Source organism: Python bivittatus, unplaced genomic scaffold, assembly GCF_059951505.1.
Source record: "Python bivittatus isolate LINGU-HERP-01145 unplaced genomic scaffold, Pbiv_v1 ctg000690_np1212, whole genome shotgun sequence".
Lineage (NCBI taxonomy): Eukaryota > Metazoa > Chordata > Lepidosauria > Squamata > Pythonidae > Python > Python bivittatus.
The window spans coordinates 12,672,164-12,696,439 of record NW_028277096.1 but is presented as its reverse complement, the minus strand read 5'-3'; the positions used below and the strand labels follow the sequence as shown (position 1 = coordinate 12,696,439).

Sequence of the window (24,276 nt, the reverse complement as noted above, 5' to 3'; positions counted from 1 at the left end):
TTTTCAAGGAGAACATCAGGAATTGCTTTGAAGTCCTAAAACTAATTGACAGAGAATCGGAGGAACTGTGGGACGAACTTATAGAAGTTGTTAAGGACAAATGTGAAAAGAGACTGCCAAAGATGAAGAAAGAAGAAAGCAAACTGGATGTCAGAACAAACCATGGAAATTGCAAAGAAGAAAAGAGAAAGACAAAGAGAAAGCCAAGAAAGACAAAAATCCTAGGAAGGAATTTAACAAAGAGTTTCAGGGAACTGTTGGAAGAGAGAAAAAGCAGTATTACAACAACATCTAAAGACACAGAAGATGGAAGCACACATGGAAAACAAAGAACGTATTTCAAAAGATCTCTGAATGCAGAAAGATGTTCCAATCTCAAATTAATATGCTAAAGGATGCCAATGACAGATAGTAACTGCTTCAAAGGAGATCGGGGATAGATAGAAGGAGTATAATGAAATACAGTAGAAATATCATCATCCAAGATACCTTAGAAGATATTCCCAACTTATAAAAACCCCTACTCCTAGAAGATAAAGTTAGATCAGCCCTCTGATCATTACCAAGTCAGAAGGCTACAGGCACTGCTGGAATACCCAGTGAAATATGGCAAGCTACAGAAGAATCAGTCAAGGTTCTAACTAAGCTATGCTAGCAAATCTGAAGGACACAATGGCTAACAGATTGGAAGAAATCAATCTACATTCCAATAACAAAAAAGGAGATTTAATATGTTCAAACTATCGTACAATGTCCTTAATTTCACATGCTAGCAAGATAACATTTAGTATCATCCAGCACAGATTAGAACCATGCATGGAAAAAGAGATGCCAAATGCTCAATCCAGATTTACAAAAGGAACAGAAAACATTTTCTGATGCATGCTGGATAATTGAGAAAGCCAAAAAATATCAAAAAGAAGTCACTATGTGCTTCATTGAATACATACATACATACATAGATATTGATCGACAATATTTACTGTGTTGATCATGTCAAGTTGTGGAATGTGCACAGAAAAATGGGAATCCTGGAACATTTCATTGTCCTAATAAGAAACCTATATACAGGTCAGGAAGCCACAGTACAGACAGAGCATGGCAAAACGGACTGGCTCCAGGTTGGCAAGGGTGTGAGACAAGGCTGTATACTGTCCCCTTATTTATTCAACCTATATGTCAATATATATTAAGGTAAGCTGGATTGGAAGAAGATGAGTGTGGTTTTAAAATTGGAGGAAGAAACATCGGTAACCTGAACTATACTGATGACACTACTCTGACAGCTGAAAATGCAAAGGATCTGCAAGCTCTAGTAATAAAAGTCAAAGAGCACAGTGAAAAAAAGGGACTAAAATTAAATATAAAGACCAGACTCATAACAAGTACAATAGCCAGCCTTCGAATTAACAATGAAGATGCTTAAGTGGTAGATAATTTCTGCCTTTTAAGATCAACCATCAAGAGGAAAGGAACAAGCAGTCAAGAATATGCCACAGACATGCACTTGGTAGAGCAGCCACAAATACTCAAATGCTGTGATGTCTCTATAACTACAAAGATCAGAACAGGTCAAGAAATGGTATTCCCTGTGACACTCTATGGAAACAAAAGTTGGACTTTGAAGAAGCAGAATAAGAAAAGTATTGACACTTTTGAACTTCAGCACTAGAGAAAAATCCTGAGGATACCATGGACAGACAAGGGGGGTGGGGAACCAAATGGATCATCAAATCAATCAACCCAGAATTCTCACTTGAAGCACAAATGACCAGATTCAAAATATCCTACTTTGGACATGTATGTACATGTGTGTATACAGTGATACCTCTAGTTACGAACTTAATCCGTTCCGTGACTCTGGTTGCAACTTGAGCTGGTCTCAAGTCGAGGTAAAGTTTCCCATAAGGTTCAATGTAAATACGGTTAATCCGTTCCGCCCTCTGAATTTGGTTGCACCATGAGGCAAATTTCCCGATAAGGTTCAATGTAAATACGGCTAATCCGCCCTCCGAATTTGGTCGCACCCCGAGGTAAATTTCCCCCATAAGGTTCAATGTAAATACAGCTAAACAGTTCTGAAACATATGCATTTTATTTTTAAACCTCAAAAACATGAAAAAAAGTACAGTACAGCACAGTATGAAGAGGGAGAATGGGGGTGGGGAGGCAGTTATTGTTTGGAGGGAGAGTCCCCCTCCAAAGGGACATCGGGGAGATCTCCTTCAGGGGTTTCCTCTCTTCTTTGCCTCTTAGCTGCAGGCTCAGTTCTGGGGAAAAATCTGTCTAAAGTCAGTTGCCAGCCTGCTCTGCATTTTCTTTGGAGCCATGCTGACAAGCACACCAAAAACCTTCCAAACGCCACAAAACACACCACAAGCCTCACCGAACGTCTCCTTGCTACCGCGATCTCGCCCACAGGAAGCCGCGACCGCGTGGCAGCAGGGAAAATGGCTGCGGATCCGGTTCATAACTCGAGGCGGAGTTTGCAAGTAGAGGTAAATTTTTGGGGCCGGAGCTGGTCGTATCTCGAAAAATTCGTAAGGAGGGGTGTTCGTAACTAGAGGTACCACTGTATTTTGGAAACCATAATATAAACAGCATGAAACAGAAAAAAAGAAAATCCTTGAGCATGGCACCATGCATTGGAATTTTAACACACACAAGCCTGTCAGAAATAAATTCCATACAATTATTCTATTCTCTTAATACATATTACATTGCTTAAAATTGGATTATTTTTATCTTGCACAAATGCAATGTGAACATACTGAAATGCACAGGTAATTGATCTTACTTTTTTATTACAAATTTTATCCTATTCCCCACTTGAAGAATTTTCTCCAGCCGAGGGATTCCATACCAAGAGGGACTCCGAAATGGAATATTTTCTGGCAAACCCTCCACATAAAGATCAGTGGGGTGCGCTTCAAATTTCTGGTAAGGTACAGCCTTTGGTTCAGTGCTTCCCAAAGCCTCAGCTGTTAGAAGACAGCAAAAAAAAAAAAAAAGTATTCAGGTTCAGTGCAAAAGTAAGACAAAATCTATAAATGTCCTGATTTATACGGCAGCATCTCAGAAATAGGTTAAATTTATATTTGCTGCTAATTTTTTTTTATACTCCTTCTCTTCTCTTTATATTTTCTTTCTTCATTAGGCCATTGTTGAGGGCAGAATTCTGATAGTAAAGCAGTACATTTATTTATTATTTATCACTAATTATATATTTAATAACTTGTTTATTTATTATTTATAATTAGATTTGGAGACTGTCTGACTCCAAAAGACTCTAGATGGCTTATAATACACAAAATCAGGTAGTTGGGGGAAGATGCCCACCTCTTTCAGAAATAATTATAAGATACTAGCTTCCCAGTACAGAAAGAAGAGCCATACCCAAACTAGTAGACTTCCTTTAGGCATTGGAACAGGATGAGAGGGAACTCCTGCTTACACGCACATACACCTTGAATTGCTATCAAATGTACTCACCAAATTTTCTGCAGAATAATTGATCTACCATTTTCCTTAGTTTTGTAATTCTGGCATACCATTCTTCTTTCACTATAATCAGTAGTGAAAACAAGGATTTTATTAAAATATTTAACATTCCAAAGGGCAACATTTTATTTTCTCAGAAAGCCCCATTTCACTTTGCCATCCCTTCCATCTTGAAGTTAGAAGGATCAACCATTTTAGTAGAGGAAAAGGCCAGAGGAAGACACTTTTGCTAAGCGCATTCATAAGAAGTAGCTATCAAAAATAGTGAAGCTATAATAAGGGACAATAACAAGAATAAGGGCAGATATTTTCTCTGAGTACCAGACAGACAGCTAGCCCTGTGACAAGCATCAAAAAAGGACGAGCAGGGCAAAGGGATGAACCAGAAAATAGGCATCTGAGTTCAGAGTAGCTATAGAAGCCTAAATATCTGGTGGGAAATAAGGCTATTTAAGATTCTTGCTCTTCTAGTATTTACAACATATTGGTAGCATGGGTACTCACAATATACATGGGGAGATGGTGTTAGCATGTGTCTGTATATACATGTGAGAAAGTGCATGCACACACTGCAAACTCTGCATTTACAACCTTATGGCACATGTACAAAGAGCGGAGCCTGTGTTGTAACATCATGACATGTTATTAGGTTTGCAGCACTGTAGTTAGGAGTGGGTGCCTATGACTGGTAGAAACATGGTCTTAAACTGAGTCAGACCAATGATCCAGGTAGCCCAGTTTGTTTTAACTGGTGCAATTCTATTGGTTCTCAGAGAGAGTATTTTCCCAATCTCCTCTAGCTGCAGATGACAGGGATAAAACTGGATACTGTGTACAGTAATTCATTTATGCTGGTTTCTGAAAGGGTTCTCTCTGAACAGCTTATAGATCTTTCAAAGCAATGAAGACTAGCTTGGACTGGTTTTTGGTGTGCAGGGTCAATCCACTAGGGATGTTACAAACTGTTAGAGCTGTTGTTATCAGATTTTAACTGTTTCTGCTTAGCTAAGCATAGTTAAATAAAGTAATCGTTAATGGGTAATTTCCACAATAAATATATTTTACATATGCATTTTTATTTCTTAATGGCTTATTCATTGAAGTGCTTTATTTACTGTATTTTAATGAATCTTTCAAAAAAGTTTGCGAAGAATCTTAAAAAGGTACATATGAAAAAAACTTTTTAAAAATCACAAATCTAATTCAATCCTAAAATAATCTGATGAGTATTAACATAAAGCAAATTTAAAGGCCTGAGAATGTAAGAAAGCATCTTTCAAAATGCAATGTGAACATACTGAAATGCACAGGTAATTGATCTTACTTTTTTATTACAAATTTTATCCTATTCCCCACTTGAAGAATTTTCTCCAGCCGAGGGATTCCATACCAAGAGGGACTCCGAAATGGAATATTTTCTGGCAAACCCTTCACATAAAGATCAGTGGGGTGCGCTTCAAATTTCTGGTAAGGTACAGCCTTTGGTACCTTACCAGAAATTTCTACCCCCCACAAACGCCAACAAACTCATTAAAACATGTGTCAGTGGACTTCATTAGGAGATGAATTCTAATCACAGGTTGTCACAATCATGGATCCCTTGTCCATGGTTGACCATCAACCTCCCATCAAAAATAGTACACAAATCTACATCAAATGTAGCCACAACTGGGGTGCACCCACTTACCTCCTGCAACTGGTTTATCTAATGGTAAATCTTCTCGTGTTGAATTTAGTAGCTCATGCCTGTAAACATTCAAACAAAATATGTATTTCAGCAATCAACATTCCACTCTGATTACCAATTACCCCATAATAAATATTGTTTTACTTGTTATATACCTCTCCTGGCCTTCTTATTCCCATAGAGAAATTAAACAAGAACATGTTTTACAAAGTGAGAAGTCCAAATTACAGCAGAGATTTATAAGCCTAAATTAAGAACACCATCATTCGACAGGAAAACACACTATGCAGGGATGTGATAAACCAAGTTTGGATTGAGAAGATGGTACACTAGACTTACCATAAAAGTTTATTTTCTACAGCAGAGACAGGGTATCTGGTAGTGGGCATCTTCTCCCACATGTCTTGGAGGCAGAGCTTAGATTTCTTCTAATCCTACTTTCCAGTGGGAAAGGATAAGCTATTTCCCAGTTTCAGAATAAGCCAGAAAAAGACGCAAAGATAAAATACTTGAGAAAATTAGGAATAAAGAGGGAGATGTGAGAACTGGTTGCAGATGCAGATGGGGGGCCAAATCTTCTCTGTCATTAATTATTACTGGATGCCCTATCTCTGCTACAGACCACAGACTTTCACAGTAAATCCAGAGTGCTGTTTGCCTACAAAGGCAGGGCATCCAATAGAGCAGCAGTTCTCAGTGTGATCCGCAGACACCTGGAGGTCCCCAAGGCTTTCAGAGGGTTCCCAAAGTCAAAACTATTTTCATAATAACACTGTGGCATTATTTGCCTTTTTCACTTTCATTCTCTCATGAGTGTATAGTGGAATAAAACTGCTGGCGTCTCACCACCAATCGGTAGCACCAAACTGCTCTAGAAGTCATTGTATTCTTCACTGCCACGCACTCACAGTTATATTAATTTTATTAAACTCAACCCTTGGGTAGACATCTTTTTAATGCTCTGTGTGATGAAATGGAAAGTATGCATAAAGCACTCCTGCTGTATACGGAAGTATGATGGTTGCTCAAGGAAAAGCACTTGTGTGATTAAATTGCAGGTGGAAATAGCAACTTTTTTCATGGAACATCATTTTTATTTGAAAGAATGGCCATGGCTATTCACTCTTGAGTATTTGGCAGATATTTTTTCAAAATGAACGAAGCAAGCCTGTCACTTCAGGGAAAATTGACAGTATTTGTTGCCAATGATAAAATTTGAGCTTTCAAGCGAAAATTAGAATTTTAGAAAACTTGTATCCACCATTGTGAGCTTGATAGCTTCTCAATGCTTAAAGACTTTTCTGATGAGATCATGGTGATATTAAGAAATCTGATTTTTTTGATTTATTGAACTATGTCAGCATTTGAAAGATCTGTGTAACTCAGTGAACCAATTTTCCAAATGACCAATGCATGATGTTACAAAATCATGCATGAATAAAAGATCCACCCAAAGTGCAAGATGGATATTAATGTAACAGAGTATAAAAAATTCACTGATATGGTCTCAGCGTCCATGTTGCAACTAACCTTTAAGAAACTACCACATAGGCAAAAGCTTTTTGAGGTCCTCAATAATTTTTAAGAATGTAAAAGGGCCCTGAGACCAAAGGGTTTGAGAACCGCTGCAATAGAGGGACATATCAGAGCTGTCCCTGAGAGTGGGTTCTTTCATCAGGAAGTCCCTGGTGCTTACTTTCTGTAGCACCCTCCTGCTGAATATGTTGCAGAAAATTTGTTTTATTAAAAGAGGACATGGAGGATGATGTGGCAGCCGCACAAAGGTCCCACAGTGGGTTGACTGTAATCACAAGTGGCTGATTGTGTTTCTGACAGAATGGGTCACAATTATCTGTGGGACAGATTTATTCTGTGCCTAATTAATATTGATATAATGACCAGTGAAGCTCTGTGGCCAAGGTTAGCCTGTTGAAAAGACTCAAGGAGACACTTTGTCTCTGAATTCTTCTGTTGTACTCAGATCTTGATGGATTGTTTGACACCCTCCTAAATGGGCTTTAGGTCTGGAAAAGGAAGATGAGAAGGATCACTTCCTGGGAGCAATAAAAACTCAGTTCACTTTTGGGGCTTAGGTACAGTGTTAAGATGTTCTGAGGGATGATGAAAATTCCTCGAGGGAGAGGGCTCCTATTTCTGAAAACTAACTGACTGATGTTATGGCTATCAGGCATGCCATATTCCATGTTAGACAGATATTTCAAACGGAGCTCAGGCTAGGACTTAAAGTCCTGATGGATGCCCCTCCTAGGAATATATGCATGTATGTATTTAAATAATTCTCAATCTAGTGGCGCTGGGCAGCTAACAATAGATAAAAACATAAAATACAACTAAATAAAATGAACTCAGTGTAATACTATACACTGCAACTGAGGCTCTTCTATAACACATGATGAAACATACATACCTGACTCAACTAACATCCTGGCCTCAATGCCTGGGGGAAAAGCCAGGACTTTATTGATGTGAGAATGGGCCAACAAAGGCTCACTGCTCTTTAGTGTTAGAATGTCAGAGAGATCTGACATTAGCCTGAGGAGAATGTCTGACTGCAGTCTGTTAACTAGGTCTTCCTGTACAAAGGCCAGTTCTTGAGAGATAAAGGATGAAGTTAGTAGTATTTTTTTTTTGCTTTTGGCTCATCTACAGAAGACTTTACAATTTAGGTCACAGATATTACCAGAGGCCAGGATGGTTTGCACAGATAGCCTAAGCAAGTGAGCTGGTCTGCTCAATCTTCAAGTGTGCAATTGTAACCAACTGGGACTTAGCATGCCTCGCAATGTCAGGAGACCTCATGGTCAAGATGCTCACATACTGATTAGATCCAAATAGCAGAGACTTCTGAGCTAGGTGGAGGTTATCAGTATCAATTCTCCTCCAGAGTTTCACACAAGTTGCAGGAATCTGGGAATCAGTGGAAACTGGGCCAGCTGACATTGAAGTCATTTGTTGCCTCTGCTCCCTAGTTTGGGAAATATGAGATGAAACTATCCATCTTGTGGCTGAAAGGTGCTGGAAAGAGATTCATGACTGATCTCCTAAACAGAAGTATCCTGCAGTTCCACTACCTTTCCCTTCAAAGTGCTGAATATGCCTTTTTGTCTAGTCTCTAAGGCTTCTCCAAACAATTTTCCACTCTTAAATGGACTTAATATAAACACCAATTTCACCTTCAAGTCTTAAGTTCCAGTCCTTCAGCCACAGTTGCTTCCTAATGGATAAACTGGCTACCATGCCTCTAGCTGAGAACTCTACATTATCTAGGTATGGCAGTCCTATCCAGTTTATTCATGCACTGAGTTTTCTATGCTCAGGCGGATGAGTAGAGTTAATTGCATGGTCCAGAGAACAGAAGCCCAGGCAGAAACAGAAGTAGTGAGACAGTCCTTGTTGTCTTATTAGAACTGCACTGTATTATCTTTATCCTGTCCTCTAGGTGCTTGGGGGTATTTTCACCATTATTCATTGCGGACCCAAAACCAGTGCCATCAGAAAGGCATTCACTGAAGGGGCAGACTTGAAAACTTGATGGCAAGGCAGGTGTGCCCCTTGCTCCCCCAGAGACCCTCCACTTCAGTTTGTTTGCTAAATATCTCAGGAAATGGGAAACACATGATGGGGTTGTAAGCCACCAGGAACACCTCTGCTATCAGTGGGTCCATCAGAAGATCTACAGGAACAGAGGGCTGTGTTTTCTATAGGCTGAGAGTCCTGCAGACTTTCCTGAATAATTGTAGAAAATCTGCTTTCAAAAAATCCTGGTGGACTCAGGGACTGGCTTTTAGTTCTCTTTCTTACCTAGAGACAATTCTTCCTCCTCTTTTCTATTTGACTGGTCCTAAGGAGCAATTTAAGTCAGATGCCAAAAAAGATAGGCTAGGTCTCTCCCTCTCTGGTGCTTGCCCTCTCTAATGGGGATCTGGTGAGAATGCATCTGAGGAAGAGGACATAGGGATGGGCAATGCTTTCCCCATCTCCCTCCTTGTGCTTTCTCTGCAGGCAGGAGTTACCACCTTCTTCCTCCTTTCTGGGATGGGTGGTGGACAAGGTAGACTCATTCCAGTGATTTCAGGACTGGTTGGAAATCCCAATCCCATCCTCTGGAGTCTCAGATGTAATGTAAGATGAATAGAGCCTGCAGAGAGGGACAGTATTTGGCAGAGCCACTGAAGGTAGTCCAACATGGAGGTTCTGTCATGGGAGGGGGGTTGGGAGGGTTCTATATTCAGGACCCCATTTTCCATCCCTTCTAGTGCCCGGGCCAACCAACTCCAAAGAGGAGCAATGACAACCCCACTGGCAGTTGTAAGCAATATATGGCTTGGTAACCACAACACTGGTCATGTTTCCCTGAAGGGAAAGTGGGAGTGAGTTGAAGGGCAGGATATTGCACCATCGGGCCCTGCCCCTTTTTTGGCTGCAGTCATCAGAGAAATTCTTTAGTGTCCATGGATAGGAATTCCCAACTATGTGTTTGTTGGTCATAGGAGCCAACTAGGTTTATTAACAAAGGAAAATAATGGTAAAATTAAAGCAAAAAGGGGGGCAGGGAGAAAGAAACAATTATCAATTCTAACCTGTGGATAGCTATCAGACCTCTTGTATAGGTCTATTCCCCAGAGCAAGATAAGTCTAGAACTGGGGAAGGGAACTATTCCCCTCCCATAGGAAGGAGGATTAAGAGAAAACTATGCCCTGCCTCTAAAATGAGTGGGAGCAGATACTCACTATCGGGTGCCCTGGCTCCACTGTTGCAAAATGTTCAAAGTGCTTCCTCACTGGCAAACAGAGATGCAAATGGTTTTAGGAATCCTTCAATAAACTCAGCACAACTTGATATATCAACAATGATATTAGCTGGATAGTAAGAACCACCAACAAAACAAACATAGTCATAGCTTCTTGAAATGTGAAATACTCCAACATAATCAGCAGAGATAGCTACAGCTGAGCCAAAAATCACATGCACACAGCTCCATTTAGCTTCCCCTTTCTCTGAATCTTTACTATTGAAAGTGGTCATGTTAAGAACTATGCTAAATGTACTTGTAATAGCTTATACTGTTCTAGTTCACAGGGCTTCATTCTAGTCCTACTTTCAATTTCCAAAGTAGCATGCCCACTTCTCCCTGGCTACCTAGCAGGGGCTCTACCTCTGTTCATACAGATACTTAAGTTAACAAGCTTAAAGGATCAAACACACTCATAATTTTCCTAAATGTTGTAACAGCAAATTTCATTTTTCTGTCTGCCTTGCATTTATAGGTAAAGATTTACAAAATGACCTGTGCCTAAACTGTTCACACATGAAACAGCTGTTTTTGGATGACTTATCCTTCAAGTGAAACGCATGCTTCATTATGTTTCGATTTGTGTACAAGTTTGCTCCTAATAGGGAGAGGGCATGGAGGGAGAAGAGGGGGAATCCACAGACATTGAGATTGGTGGCTAAGGAGGAGGAGAAGATGGCTGAAGCATGCCACCCCCTCTCCCCCCTCAGCAGCTCCCAGCATGACATATCCCATCAGCCTACTATGCCTTGACCTTCCCAGTGCCTCTTATTCCTTCTCTCCCTCCCTCTAGTCACTACTGGTGTCCCAATGTGGCATATTCCACAGCCTGCCCACCCCAATTTTCTCAACATCTTTCATTCCCTCCCTCCTGCACAGATGCAGGGGAGTGTTGGCCTGAAGGGAATAGTGACTGCATTCTGGAATATGAGATAGTGCTGTGGAGAGGGTTGGGTTATGTTGCCCTGAGTCACCAGCAGCAGCTGAAGGAAGGGAAAGTACTGGGAGGATTGAGGGGCAGGCCAGGAGGATATGCTGCATTGAGGCATACACAGGGTCAACAAAGGGGAGGGAGGAAAGAGAAGACTCTGGGATGAAGGGGGTGGGGGCTAGCTGGAGGGATATGCCGTGTTGGCAGTTGCTGAGAATAAGAAGGGAGAGAGGGAGTGATGCACAGACATCTTCCTCTATTTGCCCTGCCCAATTATGTTTTATCCCAAACACAGAACAGTGAAAATGTTCTGAGTTTTGCGTCTGTCAAACTGTGCCTTACCCAGAATGGTTTCACAGAACTTACAGAAAGCAGTGATTTGTTCCAGGATTGAAACAAAACATTTGTTTTAATTTTGCATGCTTCCCTATTTATAGGTAACCCTTTCAGTGTGTGATTGACTCACTTCTAATATTCTTGGAGAAGGGGAGAAAGATGGAAGAGATCACCATAGTTCAGCAATTCTTTTGGCAGAAAAGAAAAGGCAGCTGTATTTGTCCACAAAATTAAATCCAACTTACTTACTTCTTAATCACAAATCGAATTCGTTCCTTTGCCAGTAAAATCCTTTCAAGACGTGGGATCCCATAAGTGGAGGGTCTACGAAAAGGAATTCCTTCTGGTAATCCTTCCACATACAGATCTTCAACATGAGATTGGAAGAGTGGATACGGGATAGATACAGGCCCTTTTGCATTAATAGCTTCAGCTTTAATATAAACAAGGAAAAATTATATTACAGCTTAAATATAGAATGCCAAGCTATTTGTTCCCAAAGCATGCTGTAACAAAAGTAACAATACGTTTCAATGGAGCCTATTTTAAATAAAAGTGGGGGACCCCCAAGGTTGGAAAGCTCAATCTGATGCCAAACAACATCAATTACCAATAGTAATTTTCATTAACAACAGATTAGCACCCTGGTTTTGAGCTCTAACACATACAACAGTCAAACTATGATTCAGAATTAAACTAATTTTATTTTTTCTAAACTGCTTAACATTGTAATCACTAGGCGTAAGGTCCTCTAGAGATAAAGTAATGATCATAAATCAGGATTGCTAATTCAGATATTCCATCAAGCTATAAATGGTGCAGACCCAGCTTGTAGATCAATTCAAATTTTATTTTCTAATTCATTTTACAGGTGATCAGAAACACTGCACTAGTTCACACAGATACCAAACCTCAACTATAAATCTAGGCCATGTCCATGGTAATCCAGAAGTCAAGTTTACTTGCTATTCACAAATATGTTCTGTAGGCCTGCAGTTGGATGATCACACCTACAAAAGGATGTTTTCATCTAGAGCCAGGATGTAAAAATTTAATAGGGACCATCTTACGTCTCCCTCTGTCTGTATTCTCCTGTCGTTTCCCAGGGGGAGAGGAGGTGGGAGCAAATGACCTATTGAACAGAGCAACACCTGCATTTGGCAGGAAGTAAAAAGAGAGAAGAAAGAAGGTGTTTCAGTTCTTATTCTTACGGTGACTCAAAATAAGGGAGCTTTTTCTCCCAATCTTCTGGATAGGCAAGGGAAGACACTGCACTATAGTTCACTTCAGAATCTTCAATATCTAACTTCAACTTTGCACGGATTCTGCCAATGCATAGAGATTGGACTGATCCAAAAATTATCAAGGGAGAACTGTAGGTTCAAACTCAGCAGGACAGGTAATGTGTGATTTCAGAGTCCTCTGAAATTTCAAAAATCTTTGAATGGTGCAGTGGCTTACCACTGGTGGCAAACTGGCTCTTAATGTCTTCAGTGTGGCAGCTGTTTTCTTTTTCAAAAAAGAGGTCAGCCTCATACTGTAGTCTCTGCCACCACAAAGTAAAGTAACAACAGAATAGCAAAATGTTGCAAGAATTTGCTGGTCTTAAATACTGTTAGGTCTTCTAGGATTTGAGGAATGTGGCGCATCTGCTCCATTGTACTACAGTATGAAATAATATCTGTGAGCCAGGAAATGCTGCTGAGCCCTGCTCCAGAACAACACAATAAGTGAATTGGGGGGGTCAGGCTAGGGGTAAACAATATCTATCAAGAGGAAAAGACTGTGCAGCCAATACAAAATCATCTTACTTTCATAAATTTTTCACATCCCCTCCCTTTGTCCCAGGTGCATCACTGAATTACATTTCTCAAATGTTAGGCAGCCCTCATTTCAATCATTTTTAAAGTAAAAAGGATAAGCACTGAATAATAAGAACTGGTCACAGAGGCTAACTCACTGCCTTTCTTTTGGATGATATTGGGTACTTATGGAAACACCCAAAAATGGGCTATACTGTCTCCAGGAAGGCAGGAATCACATGGATAAGAAGGGTTGGGGCAAAACAAAATCAAAATCAGTTCTTATGATGTATGAAAGGAAATATTAGTTCCAAGCATAAAGGACAGATTGGAAAACAGAACAACTGACTCCTTATGAAAAATATGGAGTTTGCCCTGACTGAAAGTGCTACTAGATCAAACATTGTTCTCATAGATGCAACAGCCATGAGGAAAAAAAATGTTAAAATTTGCAGCAATAGACTTAAAGGGCTTCTCAGTAAGAGTTCTGAAGACTGCAAATTCCAGAGAGGAAAGTGTTCATTAGAATCACTCGGAACAACAGTTCTGGGAAGAATCCGCTTATTGCATAATATCCCATAGAACAGTAGTTTGGAGAACCAAAGATAAAGTTGACTCCTTTCTTGGGTGCCTGGTTTGAGTCTAGATACTGTAGACAAAATAATAGCAAGTGCTTAATGTGTGCTACAGAACCATTTATAGAAAAACTTTCCATCTGTCTTTGTATATCCTGTTTGTTGACTTTCTCTTGAAAGAGAGAAGATCATTAATAACTTCTCTGCATCCATTCATAGCTAAATTAGCATGCAGCTCAGCTTCCATACAGTGAGGTACAACCAACCCATGTTTGTATGGCCCTAATTAGGGAAATCTGGGTACAATTACTTGGATTGTGAAGGAACCGCTAGGCTAAGCTGGCTCAGGGAGGTCTGGGTGAAATGAAAGGAGCCATGACAGAATTAAAGATAAAGTTGCTATAACAGGGCCACTAGGATCATCATGACTATCTCCTGAAATGTTTTTAGAATCCTTATTCTTAAAAGAAATAGAGGGAAAACATGAAAGATATTATTGGGGCACAGTGTATGCAATGGATTAATGGTCTCTGCTCCACGTGAATTGGAGATGAGAACAGACTCAAATAAATGAGTCAGAGTTCTTCTGTATCTATTGCTGTCCAGCTCAGAAATCTGTTTCCACGCCAGATGCACTGAGCTAACAGGAATAAGATTATCTGCTCTGCTCACAGGTAGGGCTTTTCTGTGGAGAGACTTTGATCATATCCCATTTTGATGATCAATGTGAGGCTCCATATACTTCTGAGTTCTTTAGTCCTAGTGGTATAGGTAAAGGAACGTACTAAGAGTCAGAGTAAAAGGAACGTACTAAGAGTCAGAGTAAGACTGAAAAAAGGCAATCCATATTTGTCTAGGGCACTTTACAGCTGAAGCCAAAGTGCTTTCTTCTTGGAGATTGGATAATAATTATACATATAATTATTGTATAATTATGTATGACATACTATATGAATAAGTATATGGTTTCCCTTGATGTTTGCAGCAAAGAGCCACAAAGACCAACTTCAACTCTAGCTAATTAAAGCTGCATTGAAGTTCTACCTTGGACCAAGTTACTTATATTGAAAAACCCTGACATGGCTTTGCAGTCAATCAAGCTGGCATTGGTGATGACTATGATTCTGGAGGAATCCAGCATGGGCATGCCCCTTGAAAGAACGGTTGTCTGGTTCTATCAGAGGAGGAACAATCAATCTTTCCTCTGAATACAGCCCTGACAACTAGTGGCTATTTGACTATGATCAGGAAGAAGCAGTCACTGAAATGGTTATGTGTGAAGCTATAGTCATGGGAGAATACAAAAACAGGACATCAACATCTTAAAAACATTAAATACACTTGATCCTGAATGGAAACTCACTAGGAATTTTTTTATTTTGTTATTGTTATTTTTTTCTGCTCTCCTTTTAACTTTGAGCTGGTGTTTGTTTTGTGGCTTTGGCAGTACTGAGAGGCCGCTCTTCAGCTTGACATAGTGCTTGGCGATGTCAGCTGGAGCTCATTGTGGTGATGACCAAAGTGTAACTCCCTAAGACTTTTAGGAGCAGCAGCTTGACAAGTCTGTTCCTAAGTGACCTCTTTCTGTCAGCAGAACTTGGTTTATCAAGGAGCTTCAGGAGATAATGTAGCAGAAACTATGCCTGGTGCACCAGTAAACTAAAACTAAAAGTGAATCTGACTGAGCACAAGAGCTCATGTTTAAGCCTACACTGTGACAATGAGTGGCAAAGTATTCCCACATTTCCATCCTTATTGCCTCAACAACCAACGGCCTTGTGTAAGGTTATTCATTCTCTGTTAGGGAGAGGCAAGCAGGGAGATATACCAGTCAATTACTGTGATGATTCTGCACAACATTTTGCTGATAAGGTCACTCAAATTTGCCAGAATCTTGTCTCTTCATGGTGGGGTCTGGAGGAACATCCTGTTTTGTTATCTGGGATTCATTCCAGCTAGCAGATTTGAATGAAGTGGAAAGGAGCTGGGAGCCAGGCTCTTCCTGGTTCTTTTGGACAGTTAGCATGTATATGTTTGTAACCAGGTCCAGAAACTTGGCAGAACCTCTTTGATAGAGGGGGTTTCTCACTGCATTTAAGGAGGCACTATATACCCCCATCTGAAGAAGCCTTCCCTGGATCCAGCAACATTAAATAATAATTATTTGGATAATTATCATCCAGTCTCCAAGAAGAAAGCACCCTGGCTTCATCTGTAAAGTGCCCTAGGCAAAAATGGATTCCCTTTTTTCAGCCTTACTCTGACTCTCAGTACATTCCTTTATACACTAAAGAACATAGAAGAGAAATGATTAAAAAAAAATGAATGAGCAAAAGGAAACAGAAAAAACAGACTAACAGAGAAAAAAAATTATGAATAAAACTGCAGCAGTATAGTAGGAAAACTTTTTGAGAGGCCTGAACTGGGTGAAAGTGGGAAACAGAACTGAAGGAGGAGATTAAGAGTACCATTATTAACACAAGCTTTGCTTGTCATGTGATTCCTGCCTTCCAAACAGTGTAGGAGATTAACTCATACACGGATGCATTTTCATGACAAACAGGAAAAGAATTAACTACCACAAAATATGCAATGTTAGCACTCTGCTTAATTTCCACAAGTTCCAGGCTGCAGCTTTTCTTGGTAGTGCATTTAAATTCCATGTGGAGGATATGTATTCTTAGGAAACCAAGTCTAAAAAAATTACCTTGCAGAACTTCCAACAGCAGGCCCTCCAGTAAAGCAGAAAACACTAATACCTATTGCAATCTCTCTAAGTCTGCAGAACCAAGACAGTTATAAGCACCCTTTGGCACTGGCAGTTCTTGGACAATGGCAGGACAACACAACAAAAGACTCTATGGCATAAAGAAGTCAAACTTTTACAAAGTTATTAGGAGTTTCCAAATATAATTGAACAACTGGAGGGAGGAAGAGACATACCATATTTTCTTTCAAATAACTCTTCAACTTGCTTTCTCAAGTCTGTAATTCGGGCATTCCATTTCTCTGAAAGGAAAAAAAAAATATGTTAGCCCTATAGAGGATATAGCAAGCCTTCTAACATATTTCATTCTAATTATTATTTCTATCTTGTTGTTAATGAGTGAATATAGAACGTAAAGCCTGCAAACACACACACACACACACACACACACAATTTCCCCTGAAGGAACAATCAGATTTTTTTAAGACAAAAATTCTCTTCAGCAAGTCAGTCAGTAGCTTATTGCCATCACGATTAAAGAAGCCTTCTAAATTTCGGAAGTATTTACATACAAAACTTGGATTTTGAATGTTAGACACAGATAAAACTCTGACTCATTTTAGAATCAATCCACCTTCATCTCATGATTAAGAGTATCCCCAATTACATAATAAACATGAAACGAGCCCAAAGCCACTTAGCTCAACCCCACACTATCTGCCACACTAATGCATTCTACAGAATACTAGCTTACTGGTTTGTTTACTCATGAAGTCAAATCACTACCTCCTCTTCTACTCTTCTATTGGTACCACTACCTCTCATCCTCCTTCTGCCACACTTCCAATGATATACAAATTCAAACAAGCCTGATGAAGGGCTTGATTACATCTATCATGACATCTACTCTCACATGAACATCTCGAATCTTCAAAATACATATCAAGGCAATACATTTAGATCTACAAAATGTATACTTTTTTCCCTCATGGCCAGTATGACTGTTTTTGATTTTTGTGTTGCAAAAGTTCAAGGTATTTCAGGAAGACTTTGATGATGATCATCATCTTCTTTTTTTCCCCCATCTTTCCCAGCTTTGTAGACTCTCCAGAGAGCTAAGCCTTGCATAATCTGTCTGAAGTAGGATAATTTGAGACTGATTATTTAAGAATCAAGTGAGAACTCTGGGTTGATTTGTTCGATGAACCATGGGTTTGTTTTATCCATGGTATTCTCAGTAGCCTTCTCCAACACCAAAGTTCAAAAGCAGCACTACTCTATCCTACTTCTTTACAGTCCAACCTTTGCTTCCATAGAGTGTCACAGTGAAATACAATTGCCTGCACTATTCTGATCTTTGTAGATATAGACACATCACAGTACCTGAATATCTTTTCCAAGGCCTTCATGGCTGCTCCACCAAGTGTTAATCTATGGCTTATTTCTTGACTGCTTGCTCCTTTACTGTTGATGGTTGATCCTAAAAGTCAGAAACTGTCTACCATTTCGATATCTTCCATCTCAATTCTAAGGCTGGCAGTTGTACCTGTTGTCATCAGCTTGGTCTTCTTTCATTTTAGTCCCATTTTTTCACTATGCTCCTTTCATTACTAGAGCTTGCAGATAGTCTGCATTTTCAACTATCATAGTGTCATCAGCATAGCACAGGTTATTGATGTTTCTTCCTTCAATTTTAAAACCATCCTCATCTTCCTTCAATCTAGCTTCCCTCAATATATATTACACATATAGGTTGAATAAATAAGGGGACAGTATACAGCCTTGTCTCACTCCCTTGTCAACATGGAGCCGGTCTCTTTCACCATGTTCCATCTGTACTGTGGCTTTTGTACATAACTTTTTCATGACTACAATGAGAAGTTCTGGGACTCCCATTTTTCTTTTATTCATAAATATATAACTTTTTTATTAAGAATTTTGATTATAATAATAAAATCTAATACAAACTAAACTTAAAGAAAGAAAAGAGGAGGAAAAAGTGCAAAGAAAAAAGAAGAAAATTCAGAAGAAAGAGAAAAGAAATATATAAAGAAGTGACTTTCAACCTTCATCATGAGTATAAACAAATTTATCGCTTCATCCCATATCCCATCTCTTATCAAGAAACAAATCCATAAAACACAATCTTTTCAGTCCTGGTGCCAGCAGAAAGTCCAAAAAGAGCAGCCAGAAGTAACAGCATATCTTATATTAACCTTGCTCAAATAAACCAACTTTATATTCCTTCCTTTTACTTCTAACAGTCTTAATCTTTAATTCGTTCAAATATTGTCTTAGGATTTGATTTCTTTTCATTTATTCTTAGTCCCATTGCACAGAGTTTTTCAAGGCTTTAACAAGCCTCTTTTGTAAATCCAATAGGAAAGAATTATCCAGATCACTCTCTTGGTTTGTCATTTGTATTTCATTTTTAAATTTTAAAATATCAGCCAGTTTCTTTTGTAGATTCAGTGAAACATCCTTTTCTAAATCATTCTCTTGACCTGTCAGTTGTACAGTGGGGCAAAAAAGTATTTAGTCAGCCAACTTGTGCAAGTTCTCCCACTTAAAAAGATGAGAGAGGCCTGTAATTTTCATCATAGGTATACCTCAACTATGAGAGACAAAATGGGGGAAAAAATCCAGAAAATCACATTGTCTGATTTTTAAAGAATTTATTTGCAAATCATGGTGGAAAATAAGTATTTGGTCACCTACAAACAAGCAAGATGCCTGGCTCTCACAGACCTGTAACTACTTCTTTAAGAGGCTCCTCTGTCCTCCACTCGTTACCTGTAGTAATGGCACCTGTTTGACCTTGTTATCAGTATAAAAGACACCTGTCCACAACCTCAAACATTCACACTCCAAACTCCACTATGGCCAAGATCAAAGAGCTGTTGAAGGACACCAGAAACAAAATTGTAGACCTGCACCAGGCTGGGAAGACTGAATCTGCAATAGGCAAGCAGCTTGGTGTGAAGAAATCAACTGTGGGAGCAATAATTAGAAAATGGAAGACATACAAGACCACTGATAATCTCCCTCGATCTGGGGCTCCATGCAAGATCTCACCCTGTGGGGTCAAAATGATCACAAGAATGGTGAGCAAAAATCCCAGAACCACATGGGGGGACCTAGTGAATGACCTGCAAAGAGCTGGGACCAAAGTAACAAAGACTACCATCAGTAACACACTATGCTGCCAGGGACTCAAATCCTGCAGTGCCAGATGTGTCCCCCTGCTTAAGCCAGTACATGTCCGGGCCCGTCTGAAGTTTGCTAGAGAGCATTTGGATGATCCAGAAGAGGATTGGGAGAATGTCAGATGAAACCAAAGTAGAACGTTTTGGTCTAAACTCAACTCGTTGTGTTTGGAGGAGAGAGAATGCTGAGTTGCATCCAAAGAACACCATACCTAGTGTGAAGCATGGGGGTGGAAACATCATGCTTTGGGGCTGTTTTTCTGCAAAGGGACCAGGATGACTCATCCGTGTAAAGGAAGGAATGAATGGGGCCATGTATCGTGAGATTTTGAGTGAACACCTCCTTCCATCAGCAAGGGCATTGAAGATGAAACGTGGCTGGGTCTTTCAGCATGACAATGATCCCAAACACACTGCCCGGGCAACAAAGGAGTGGCTTCGTAAGAAGCATTTCAAGGTCCTGGAGTGGCCTAGCCAGTCTCCAGATCTCAACCCCATGGAAAACCTTTGGAGGGAGTTGAAAGTCCGTGTTGCCCAGCGACAGCCCCAAAACATCACTGCTCTAGAGGAGATCTGCATGGAGAAATGGGCCAAAATACCAGCAACAGTGTGTGAAAACCTTGTGAAGACTTACAGAAAACGTTTGACCTCTGTCATTGCCAACAAAGGATATATAACAAAGTATTGAGATGAACTTTTGATATTGACCCAATACTTATTTTCCACCATGATTTGCAAATAAATTCTTTAAAAATCAGACAATGTGATTTTCTGGATTTTTTTCCCCATTTTGTCTCTCATAGTTGAGGTATACCTATGATGAAAATTACAGGCCTCTCTCATCTTTTTAAGTGGGAGAACTTACACAATTGGTGGCTGACTAAATACTTTTTTGCCCCACTGTAAATCCACATTCAATACCATCTCTATCTTGTCAGATAAAATTTGTTCTGACATTTCTTTAATAACATCTTTGGACATAAGCTATCCATAGAAGCAGACATCACTACTGACATTGTTGATATTGTGGCTATTCTTCAAAAGGCTCCTTCACTATTTTTGTTGTCGTAACTTTTTGCACCATCTTGCAGGCCTGTACAGGTAGTCCTCCACCTACAACTATTTGACGATGGAACTGAACAAATATTGGTTATGACTGGTCCTCTGAGTTCTGGCCACCCCAGCACCCCTGCAGTCATGTGATCATGATCTGGGTGCTTGGCAATCCATTTGCACTTACAAATGGTTGCCAAGTTCCCCACAATCACATGATCGCCATTTGCAACCTTCCCTGCCAACTTCCCCAGAAAGTCAATGGGGGAGCCAGCAGGGAAGGTTGCAAGTTGCTGGAGTAAGGCTCCCCCCCAACTTACCCTCCCTGAGCCCCTCTGCCCTCGTGCTACACTGGCCACTTGTACATCCCCCCCGACCCACATAGCACATCTTATGCAACCCCACACATCCTCCCCAACCCATGCAGTGCCCCTTGTGTATCCTCCTTGACCTGCACGGTGCCCCTCGCACACCCCCTCACACCCTTCCTGACCTGCACAGCACCTCTTGCATACCCTCCCCCACCTGGCAACAGCCACTTACCTGCCTGCAGGCCTGAGACTTGCAATTTCCTGCTGGCTTCCCCACTGACTTTGGTTGTGGAAAGCCAGCAAGAAATTGCCTCGCCTAATGACCATGGGATTCAGTTAACGACAGTACCTGGGGCTGCAGGGATTGCTGTTGCTATGTGATGTGGCAATCCTTTTACGACCACGTTGCTTAGCGATGGAAATTCTGGTCCTAAATGCTGTCATAAGTCAAGGACTATCTGTATATCTTTCTTCTACCTAAAATTGTTACTGCCCTCTAGAGTCCAGTTTTTGAAATCACTGAATTATTTATCTTTTTTTTTTTTTTTTTTTTTGGCAAAACCAAAACAGGATCTATTTCCCACGAGAAGCTGTTTGTACTTTATAATTAATTCCAAAATCTTATTGTAAAAGCTTCAATATTCCAATTTTATCTGGACCCTTAATCCATTTGTAACTTTCTAAAATCAAAATCTTATTTAGCTTTTTGCTGTTTATTTCAGATTCTTTACATTCTTAAGCTTATAATTAAAATTTTCTTTCATTCAGGATTAAAGGCAAAATCACCGTTTTGAAACTTGTCATTTTGAGGGTCTTAAAATAGCTTAAAAGTAGTTAATGAGCATGGCTGGTGTGGGTCTTCCGGGCTGTGTGGCCGTGTTCTTGAAGTTTTGTTTCCTAACGTTTCGCCAGCACCTGTGACCGGCATCTTCAGAGTGCAGGAGGACAGACAGGAGCAGTTCTCTCTGTGCCCGTCTGTGCTCCTGCACTCTGAAGATGCCGGTCACAGGTGCTGGCGAAACATTAGGAAACAAAACTTCCAGAACACGGCCACACAGCCCGGAAGACCCACACCAGCCATCGTATGCCGGCCGTGAAAGCCTTCGACAATACATAGTTAATGAGCAATTTCCAAAAGTGATTAGAAAACAAGATTTGCGAACTTAGTATCCTTTAAAAGTCTCCACTGTGGTTGCAAGCAAGATGGCTAATTGCATCATCTCCTGGCACCAAAACCTGCAGAAAACCATTGTCCTGCAGTGTTCTCATGGGGAGCAACTGTCCAGAACACATGTGGGTGATCTCACATCCTCTCCTTATCCAGAGGTTCCAAGGGGACTGGTCTACTCACTGGTTCCTTGGTCTTTGCCATGGTCATTGGAACATACTGACTTCTTTTTGCTATTCTTTGGCTTTCTAAATAATCCAGTGTGTATCAGCAATAATGTCTCATGTTCCTCTGTCTTTTCTAAAGCCAGACTGAACATCTGGCACCTCCCTTTCTATGTAGGGCCCTGATCTGTGTTGTTGGATGACCCTAAGCATTATTTTGCTAGCATATGAAATTAAGGATATTGTACAATAGTTTACACACACTGTTAAGTCTCCTTTTTTTAGTACAGGTAGTCCCCAGTTTAAGAGCAAGTTCCGTTCCCAAGGTCTGTCTTTAAGTTTGTATGTAAACCAGAATATTATTGCATAATACTGTATAAGTAGTTTTATGTAATTAACTCAAACCATTGTATATTTAACTCAAATCATTGTGTATTTAAACTTGAATTTTGCTACAGTGGGCTCAGTTCTTAACTATGAGTCGTCTGTAAACCAGGCATTCTTAACCCAGGGACTACCTGTATTGGAATGTAGATTGACCTTTTCCAATCTGTTGGCCACTATGTCATTCTCCAAATTTGCTGGCATAGCTTGGTTTACCATTGCCTTCTTCTGTGCAATTCGAAACAATCCCTTTGCCACTGTCACTAAAGTCATATTTCGCCTCTAGCATCTTCCTATATCACTACTGCACAATACAGGTGCCTGCTTGCTTTAGCTGGGCAGTTGGGATGACCTTTATGCCTTTCACACATATACAATATGAGCAGAGTCACACTATATTGTCATCCCTTCAAGGTAGACCAGATCAGGAAACATATGCCACAGGAAAAGCAGAACTATACTTTATTGAGATAGGCTATAATAACATAATCTTGCAAATCTAATTGGGCTTCTCCTCCCTTTCCTCTTATACCCCAGTAAGACAGGGAGGAGTGAGGCTGAGTCTCTTCTTAATACTATCTTCGTTCCCAGGACTTAATGAATAATTCTGTATTCTTTGTTTACATAATGTTTTCTGAATATTTGCTTCAAGGCCATTTCCCTGGCTCTCTACATATATGGCATATATGTAGCATATATTAGCATATACTCCTAGCTTTCTTTGTTCATCCCTCCCAGGAACACCACCCTGCCACAATGATGCAGCACAGCAGGACTTGTGGGGGACACTCTTAATTAGCCTCGTCTAAACTGTCCCAGTGAGGTTTCATGTATTATGTACATGTCCATATACCTTAACTAAAATTGCTTCACAAATGAAACACTTACAATAGTTTCATCTTAAACTTACCAAAATTGAACTCTCTAGCTTTTCTTCTCCCAGCATTGGAAGTATCATTGGCTGGTTCTATGCTCTTTGTCTTCTTATGGGGTGGTGAATAGTCATCATCATCTTCAGAGAGACAAACATATGCATCACAGCTGCTATTTGACAACATCTAACATCTTTCAAGATCATAATAAATAACCTGCTGTTGGATGTGGTGAACTATTCCAAAACAAGGAATGGACTCATCTTTACTTATCAATTCTAGCATTTAACTTTCCCATTTGAAGTTCAAATTATGTCAACATAATTTGGATTTTCCCACCTTACTGTCAACAAGGCCTTCTCTTACCCCAAAGAGACATTCTGTTTGGATTCCAACCAAACATAAAGATACCACATTAGATAAGATGTTTTTGAAACAAAAATACCATACAGAACATTAGAGGATGCAAAATTCTTCCAGAGTGATATCACATAAATATACTGGTAGAAGGTGGGACAAGAGATAATTGGTTTCTATTCCAGCAATAAATGAATAGACACTGAAAGCAACAGGAATGGATCTGTAAAATTTCACTAGTGATCTAATAAATGTGAATAAAATGAACCTGTATTTTAAATAGAGAGAAATCAATAACATCTGCCAAAATATCTAAAAAGGAAAAAAATTTTATGTTAAGTATGTTAAACTATATTCAAAGATGCAATTATCAACTAAAAGATTACAGGGCAAGAGAAAGAAAGGTGT

At 39.9% G+C, this 24,276-nt stretch overlaps 1 protein-coding gene across 4 annotated transcripts in view; it reads right to left on the bottom strand.

Moving 5' to 3' along the window:
- The window catches only part of GTF2I (general transcription factor IIi), a 78,313-nt gene that overhangs the window by 23,035 nt on the left and 31,002 nt on the right, over positions 1-24,276 (bottom strand). For 3 of the 4 annotated variants that reach the window (XM_088152469.1, XM_088152465.1, XM_088152467.1), the window contains 7 exons: positions 23,550-23,651; positions 16,590-16,655; positions 12,340-12,420; positions 11,519-11,702; positions 5,189-5,247; positions 3,493-3,564; positions 2,798-2,981 (listed from right to left, as the gene is read on the bottom strand). In XM_088152469.1, the coding sequence (XP_088008595.1) occupies positions 2,798-2,981; positions 3,493-3,564; positions 5,189-5,247; positions 11,519-11,702; positions 12,340-12,420; positions 16,590-16,655; positions 23,550-23,651 (748 nt within the window). The remainder of the gene's footprint in view (positions 1-2,797; positions 2,982-3,492; positions 3,565-5,188; positions 5,248-11,518; positions 11,703-12,339; positions 12,421-16,589; positions 16,656-23,549; positions 23,652-24,276) is intronic. The other variant, XM_088152466.1, reaches the window with a different exon arrangement.